General features: G+C 36.5%; 2 protein-coding genes across 3 annotated transcripts; both read left to right on the top strand.

Moving 5' to 3' along the window:
- Positions 1-225: 225 nt before the first annotated feature.
- LOC118344163 (probable N-acetyl-gamma-glutamyl-phosphate reductase, chloroplastic) lies at positions 226-3,267 on the top strand. Its single transcript, XM_035684104.1, has 7 exons — positions 226-331; positions 427-507; positions 1,862-1,941; positions 2,031-2,120; positions 2,442-2,570; positions 2,674-2,818; positions 2,984-3,267. Exons 1-6 carry the CDS (start codon positions 241-243, stop codon positions 2,779-2,781), a joined length of 579 nt encoding a protein of 192 aa, XP_035539997.1. The 5' UTR covers positions 226-240; the 3' UTR covers positions 2,782-2,818; positions 2,984-3,267.
- A 515-nt stretch (positions 3,268-3,782) lies between these two features.
- On the top strand, positions 3,783-7,732 carry LOC118344143. 2 transcript variants are annotated; one of them, XM_035683921.1, is made up of 4 exons: positions 3,783-4,077; positions 4,697-5,128; positions 6,649-6,912; positions 7,375-7,732. In XM_035683921.1, the coding sequence occupies exons 1-3, from the start codon at positions 3,973-3,975 to the stop codon at positions 6,883-6,885; spliced, it is 774 nt and encodes a 257-aa protein (XP_035539814.1). In that variant the 5' UTR covers positions 3,783-3,972; the 3' UTR covers positions 6,886-6,912; positions 7,375-7,732. The 2 variants fall into 2 exon arrangements, with proteins under 2 accessions (XP_035539814.1, XP_035539816.1); XM_035683923.1 differs by having other exon boundaries at positions 3,784-4,077; positions 4,700-5,128.
- Positions 7,733-8,831: the final 1,099 nt, after the last annotated feature.

Here is an 8,831-nt window from a genome sequence, read left to right as displayed (position 1 = left end):
TTTATAAGATCTTTATTAATAAGCCCAAAGCTGCAACCCAAGCACATATGTATTATACAAGAGAGACACCTAACTAGTAGAACCAAACTTTGATAATACAGGTGCTTGAAGTACTTTAACTGCACACCGTTTGATTTTCTTTTTTCGAATTTGGAGGTGCATGGTTTGTGAGTTGCATGGTCACACTAACCTGATGCTGGCTAGGGCTCCCATTGCTAACTTCTATGCTTTACAGTTTTGATGGTTTTCTGCGTACTTTTTGGCTTGCAGGCTAATCTCATTCAATATAGAAATATTATTATCGACTCAAAATCTGGTGTGAGTGGAGCAGGTTAGGGTTTGTTCACCTTCAGAAAATTGACAATTCTTAGCTAAATGTTCTCGATGCATGCTTTCATGACATATGCTAACTAGTTTACCATGTAGGGCGCGGTGCTAAGGAGGCAAATTTGTACACTGAAATTTCTGAAGGCATTTATTCTTATGGGATGACCAGGCATCGCCATGGTAATATTTTGCACTTCAATTTTGAATATGCATATGGAGTACTATTATTATTATTTTTTTGATAAGTAATAATATTATATATATATATAAATATCAATAGGAGTAACCAAGTACACTGGTTGTATACAAGAAAACACCTAGCCCATACAAGAGAGCCCCTAATGACCCAAAAGCCCATGAGAAACCCAAAATAAACCAATACCCAAAATACAACATTGTCCTCCCCAACCCCAGCCCCAAGATTCTGTAAAAACCTCTACCCGAAAGCCCTCCCTTTAGCCTTCCCTCAACTTGAACTAGCTCCCTTAGCATCATAGTTGATTGCCCATGAAAGATTTTTTAACTCCCTGCTTTTTTTAAACTTAGATTTGGTTTCAAGCGCGTGGCTCCCTTCAATTGCAGTGAGTAGTGTTTTAAATTGATCTTCATATTCTCCATGTTCTCCATTATTCATGGATCATCGTGCCTTTGCATGTGTACTAGGACCACTTGTTTAGATGTTCATCAATTATTCTTAAAGTTCAAATAAAAAAAGAGAAATGATATTTGTAGTCATAGAGTACACAAGCGCCGCGCACTCCTTTTGAAAAAAGAGTTTCAAAAGGAGTGCGCGGTGCTTGCAGAACTTATGATTGTATCTAGCATTACTCATAAAAAATTGAATTGGAGGCATCTACTTGCCCTAAAAAAGAGAATTGGAAGGCTTTGCACCTTTTTCAAGAAGTTGAATGGAAAGATCAATTATTGATTGAAAATAATGGTATTACTGGTCTACAAATAACAATCTGAGTGTACATTGTTAAACATTAAAGAGATGTTATCTGGTTGATCTAGAAGACATTCATGATTTTCTAGGAGAAAGTGGCCTGTGTTTGACCATGATATTTAATGACAAGTTGAAGTTTTAGGGCATGATGTTCAATGACCAATCGATGACTGAGAAAATGCCCTCTTCGATCTTTTAGTTTACTGCTCAGCTATGCAAGAAGAATATCCTGATAAACTGCACCAGTATTGTTTGTCAGCATCCAGTTCTGTTACAGATATGGAAACTTCCCAATCAGAGAAAAGTCTAGTGCTTATTCCATTTTGAAGCAAATGTTTGTTGGCCGATGAAATAAGCTTTAGGTGGCCACGTAATGGGACATAATTGGTGGAACTTGTTTGTTGATTACAAGCTTCCGTTTGATGCTTTATGTTTTTGAATTGGTTTATCTTCATGTACTGTTTCTTTCTATTTGACAAAATTAGAATCAATTAATTTTTTAAAGTTCTCATGATTTTTCAAGGTCTAGAGTGAGTGCATTCTCTTTTATTAGATAAAACGAAGCAATAACCTTTATATGGCTTTCAGTTCCGGAAATTGAACAGGGACTCTCCGATGCTGCGCATTCAAAAATAACAATCAGTTTCACTCCACACCTAATGCCAATGGTAATGGTTACACCTGATTTAATTGTGTTTCTCTGTCCTTTGTAACTCTTTTTGCTCAGAAAGGAATTGTGTTAATCCTCGTGTTCTAGAACCGCGGAATGCAATCAACTATATATGTGGAAATGGCTGCTGGTGTAACAATTGAGGATTTATACCAACAATTGAAGATATCTTATCAGGTATGCCATTTGGACTATTGTTAAACTAGCTGGCTACTTGAATTTTGAAGGATCAACTATGGATATCCTGCATTTCCTTGGGCATTTTTTTGGACTGGGTTCCAACCAAGCATTTCACACAAATTTTTTTTTTTGGTTTGGGGGGGGGGGGGGGGTTTGAACTCCAGACCTCCATTTTGGAGGCTTGGGGTTATGCCAACCAGGCCACAGGCCTTTGACAAGCATTTCACACACATGGTTTGATGTATATACTGCCTATTTCTTGTCTGCTTGCTTTGGTAATCTATGGGATTCTGAAATTCATTTAATTTTTTATTGCAGGATGAAGAATTTGTTATTTTGTTGGAGAGAGGAGTTGTCCCTCACACTCATAATGTTCGAGGATCCAATTATAATTTAATAAATGTCTTTGCTGATCGAATACCGGGAAGGGCAATAATTACTTCAGTTGTATGTTTGTGTTCATCCATCTCTATGTTAAAATTACTCCTTATGTACAGTCATTGTTATCCTAGGGATGATCATTGGCTAAGCCTTTAGAACATATATGCAGATTGATAATCTTGTAAAGGGAGCATCAGGTCAAGCTTTACAGAATCTCAACATCATGTTGGGATATCCAGAAAATACCGGGCTTCTTTACCAGCCCCTGTTTCCTTGAGAACTCGTTATTTCCATATTCGGAAGAGTCCAAGCATGTAAGTCTCAATTCATGCATAAACTATTGTGTAGGCTCAATGGAAAGAGTGGATTTATTTGTAAAACCATGATGTGTGGAAGCTTTTGCACTTAAACATGGAGTTTGTAATGCAACCCACTTGTTTGAGAGGCTAACAGGTGGCATTTCATTGATTTTGTGGCAGGAAATTATGTGCGGAGCATCTCTGGGCAGTTCCTCACGGTTTCCGAGTTTTGCAGTGCATATAAGAATAATGATGAAAGATCAAAGACTATTGTTATCTCATATTAGAAATAATGTGTGTTTATTCGATGAACGAAGGAAATAATGTGCATTTTTTGGGATTAGAACACTCCTTTGAACGTAGGATGCGCCGATTTAATGCAAGGTAGTTTGCTACTTGAGGGTGAACATACTCTAATGAATGCATGAGCGTGCATGATGAGCCACATGATATTATTGTTTGGATACCAAGTCTTTTACCCTACGAGACTGATGGATGATAATCAGCACATGATAATTACCATCTGAATCATTGACTTTGCAACTCGAGCATGCATACATATACATAATTAGATCGATGATATATTGAGTAAGAAGAAAATGAGCGGATTGACAGACACAAGTGGACAATGGGGCACTTTGGAGATTGGATTCGATCAATGTTAAGGCAGAAAAAGAGAACTTCTATTTACTCCACATTGTTGACATGATAGAATTTAACTTGTAAAAGGGTCCATATCAACTTACAAGTAGGATTACTTCTTGATTACATCTTTTTATTTATAAATTTATTTGAAAACTATGGGATAATTTTGAACTGCCAATTTGAAAATATGAGATAAAAAAGTTCTCTAATTCGGATTATAATCCAATTCCAACCTACGCCAGAGGTGGGAGGGAGTCCAGGGTGGGGACGGTACTTTCCGAGTAAGGTGCAGGTGCACGTGTATTTAGCCAATGATGCCGGTACCGAATCAAGGCTCCACTCCTTAAACCCTCCGAGTCCAAAGTCCAAACGCTTTCCCTCGAACACTTGGAGATCTAAAAGGGTTTCAAGAGCTTATCCTCGCTCCCAACGCTCAAACATGGCTCTTTAGTGCGAGCCCATCACCCAAATTCCTTTAAAGCTCCCCAAAAAAGAGAAGGATTCATACTTATCACAATTCAGAAATGACAACCCCATATCCCTCTCACTTGTTGTCTGCTTCCAATCATCTCCATGCTTCCACTAAAATGCTCATCAGAAGTCACTCTCCTCGGCTTCAGGGGTTCAAGGTAACGCTTTTTTCTATAATTATCTGATGGAATGAACTTTATTCCAATTCATGCGTCGATTTTTGCATTAAAATTTACCTGGTTGTTTAAGTTTTGAAGGTTTATTTCTTCATATTTTTTCCAATGGATGCGTTTGGTTACCTGAAAAGGTGGGTTTAAGAACCGGGTTAAATAGCAAAGTAAAGTGGGTATTTGATTGTTTATTGGTCTGTGTTTTATTGGTTCTACGAGCGAGCGAGCGAGAGGGGGAAAGGGAGGTTACGTTAGAAGTGGGTACAACTCGGGTCTCCGTAAAGTAATGAGTTTAAAAACTTGCACAAGTGATATGTAATTCGAACGAGTCTGGGTTTCATTGAAGCTGAATTTGCTAGTCTTGGGTTCAACTTTCAATAAATCAGCTGCATTTGTGATGGCGTGGATAAGTATGTCCATGTTGGCTGAGGAAATAAATTTATAGAGTCCGCATCTTGCATTGATACTTCATGAAATTTGTAAGTTTTATTTTCTGCCATGTAGCTCTTTCAAAAACAGCTGAACTAGTTCAGACTGAATGCTTTAATGGGTTGAGTTGGGTTTACATTCGTTCTTGTATTATTTTATTTTATTTTAATTTTTGTAGCAGGGGTCATTGCGGAATGTTAAAGAGAAAAGCTGCAAGTTGAGTGTTAAACAATTTAGGGCATTTCAGAATACTAGGTCCTCGATATCGTGTGCAATAAATATGTCTGCAGGCCAGTCAGACGATCCTGGGAAATTAAACTTGGAACATCTTATTGACAAGGCAAGAAAATTGTGGGACGGTTGTCCTCAACCAGTCAAGAGATTCCCTTGGAACAGAGCACTGGATAATTTCATTCAACTCATCCTTGACCTCATCTTGGCAGTTGTCAAATACTTATGCGTTCCCTTACTGGCAGTTTCCTCTCTTAGTGAGATGTCATACTGTGCACATGAAAGAAAGCTTTTTCTTTTACCTGTTCCAGTTCTCATTGGGATTGCTGTTGCTGGGGTATTCCGAGAGACAGCCCTAGATATATCTCCACTTCTCAAGGTAAAATTGTTATCTAGCATCAATAGGCTCATTAGATTATCTTGCATCAGTTGGTAGAACGTGGGAATGTCCAATTGAAACATCTTCTTATGCTTATACACATGGTGAAAAATGGCACCATTTGTTGCTTATGCTGTTGTGATTAATTGGCTACATTTGTTCTGGAAAACTGCATTTTTGCCACATTTGCAGCATTTTCTGACATGAATGGAGGAAAATGTTTCTTGCGGAGTATTTGTTTTGGTTCCATCCAATAGATCGTGCATAGATTTTTGGAGACAGTCCAATGAGCTCTAGCTCAAATGGCACTTCTTCTCCCTAATAAGGTGTAGCATGAGATTAGGACTGTAATCAAGCCGAGCCGAGCCGGTCTTTCGCTTGCCGAGCTCGGCTCGACTCAAGCTCAAGATTTTTATTTATTCTTTGTTCGAACTTGACTCAGTAAGCTAAATTCCCAACTCAAGCTTGACTCGAATTGTTTATTTTTTTTATTTTTTAAATAAGATTTAATAATTAATAAATTAGATAGATAAAAAATAAAAATCTAATATTAAATTTGTACAACTAACAAGTAGAACCTCTATTGAATTATAAGATTTTAAAAATTTATAAATAAATAATATCTAACTAGTTGATATTTATCCATAATAACAATATATTATATGCCTACATAAATTAATGCATACACATAATATGATAGCATATATCTATTTCATATATGGTTCACACATACTAGTATATAAAATTATTAAATCTTATCAATTAATTATTGTACAAATTAAAAAATATAGCTATGAAGTATATTCAATATATAGACATAAGTAATTAGGTTACATATTATATATTTAATTATAAAAGTATTGTGCTTATATTATTAGCTAATACATATATATATATACATAGGTGTATGTATATATTTATTAATATATGAATGAGCTTTAATCAAATCGAGCTAATGAGAGGACTCGGACATAAACGATCAAGCCTTAACGAGCCTTAGCTGAGTCGAGTCGAGTTTTGTCGGGTATGTGTCATTTACTAATCAAGTGGGTATCTACTTTTACGGGTGAGTTTTTTTTTTTTTTTTCACGAGTCAAGTTCGATTTGAATTCAACCGGATGAGTACCGAGCGGGCTATCAAACAGACTGGTTCATTTGCAGCCCTACGAGAGATTATTGGTTTACAAACCACAAGATGCATGTGTGACTTTACATCAAAAAAAAAAAAGGAAAAAAAGAAAAGACCATTGAAATCTGATTGATGACAGTGACTTCAACAAGTTCTCTCTTTCTAATTTCTACTTTTTTTTCTTTTGTTACCACCAATATAAACTTCTCATATCTTTTAATGTCATTGAAAGCCAGATACCTTATGGTGCAAAAGTTGCACAGTTTATCAGTAGCCGATTTCGGTAGGATGAGCCTCATTTTTTGCGATTTCAGACTAGAGAACTTTTTTCCAATTGGAAGTTCTGGTTGGTTGTTTTCTTGTTATAGTTAACGTTTTGTTTGATTTTCAGGATGCAGAAGTTCCCTGGCATCTGATTGCCATTGCAACTTTCTTCACATTTCTCAAATTGCTGGGACCTTATTACCCCTATTGGGGGCGAATTTTTATTCCACACTTTGCAAATGGGGGGTTATGGAGGACTCTGTGGTTTGCACTTTTGTGGTATAGAAGACCCCAAAAGGAATCAACAAAGACATTGCAGGAGAACTCTGGAAACGGAACCCACTCCGAACTAAATAAGCTTTAATTCTAGCAGACAGAATATTTGGATCAGGTAATTGTTACTTGGACAGGCAAAAATGCGAGTGGTACATTTATGGTGTTTAGGCATACCTTGCGATCTCACTTTATACAGTGGGTTCTGCTCCCCAAGTGTGCCATGTGGTAAAACCCCGATGCCCACATCTGAGAGGGGAATATATACCAGCTGGCTAAAAAGTCGATTGGTTTTATATTTGTCATAGGAATGTTGACTTGTGATGAAACTAGCTGCTTACACGAGCACATAGTTGAACTTTGAATCCTGCCGGAGTAAGGCTTCTTTACACTTGCATTTTGGGTAGCTCATTGGTATGGCAGTGTGCCATAAAATCCATTCCCCCTTCTACCTGGGTCATTTTTTTGTACTCTTTATGAAAGTTTTGTTGCTTCTGCTGCTGCTGCTCTCTCTCTCTCTCTCCAAGTTTCAGGTTCTGATGATGAAATAATTATAGACCTCACTTTTGATCTGATACAGGTGTCCTTCATCTTCATCAATGAAGATTATATGTGATAGGATTATAAAAGCCATTCATCGAGAAGATAAAAGTAGGAAGCAGCTTCTGTCAGAAGATTGGTTAAGTTGGTGCTTAGGCTGTGTTTGCTGATTGCTAGACGTGTTTGCTAAACTAACAGGGTCTCTGAGTGTGTTCCTGTATGTGTGAACGGATGCTTGCAGGAAGCTTTGTTGCTGACTATTATAAGCAAATCTCGTTTTGGGTCTGGTATAGCATCTTAAAATATATGTTGTAATGCAAACAATATAAACATACCAGATTTTCATTAATCATAATGTAGTCATTTGAAGTAGATTTTATGTATTAATTCTGAGGATATGCTATTTTTATTTTTTCCTTATTTGGCACCCACCTGAACCCATATTTGGCTAAAGCATGATGATTATAATCTATCGAGGCTGCTAAAGACACAAATGGATCCCACAAACTAATATGACATAGTGTCCGTGTGCCATTTTTTTTTTTTCATTTTCCCCCTGCAGTGCCCCTCCCCTCCTCCCCCCTTTCCCAAACCCCTCCAGACCTTCCATCCATGCAGCCCAGCGCCGCAGCAGCCCCACTCTAGAGCTTAAAGTCACTAGGCACCTCCTTGAAAAATCATGAGAACTTTAAACAATTAATTGATTCTAATTTTTTCAAATAGAAAGAAACATTAGACGAAGATAACCAATTAAAAAACATAAAGCATCAAACTGAAGCTTGTAATCAACAAACAAGTTCCACCAATTATGTCTCATTACGTGGCCACCTAAAGCTTATTTCATCGACTAACAAATATTTGCTTCAAAATCGAATAAGCCCTAGACTTTTCTCTGATTGGGGATTTTCCATATACATTCTCTTCCAGGAATTTGTTTCAGAATCAGTTAGCCTCGATTGGGAGCATTCGCATCTGGCTTGGCATAAGCATCAGTTTGCCAAAATACGAGGAAAAGTGAATAGCTCTGGCCATAAACCATTCCACATCCGATTGTGTAAAATAGGGAATGATTTTAAGTTTGCAACACTAACTCCCTAAAATTACTCAGTAACCGCAGCTCCTCAAACCCAATTTTATTAATATTTTATTAACCCTCAACAAAAACATTTTTTATTTATCTTTTGATTGGTACAAAACCATTTTATTAATCCTCAATATATTTATATGAATAAAAATAAACTAAATTGTGATTAGAAGAGCAAGTCCACTCATAAATTTTTCACCAGTAAAAACAGACAAAAATTGTTAGGGTTGAAAACATGAATGTTAGAAAATGAAAAAAGAAATCTCATTATTAAAAAATATCCGATTTTGCTACAATTAGAATTTGATAAAAAAAAAAAAATGTTACTTATGAGGCCAACCTTTTTTTTTTTTTTAAACATGCTCATTTGGAAAAATAAGATTTTTTTTAAATATTATTATTACAAAATTACA

This window comes from Juglans regia, chromosome 13, assembly GCF_001411555.2.
Source record: "Juglans regia cultivar Chandler chromosome 13, Walnut 2.0, whole genome shotgun sequence".
Lineage (NCBI taxonomy): Eukaryota > Viridiplantae > Streptophyta > Magnoliopsida > Fagales > Juglandaceae > Juglans > Juglans regia.
Note: the sequence above shows the minus strand (reverse complement) of the source record. Positions and strands in the feature narration are given on the sequence as shown.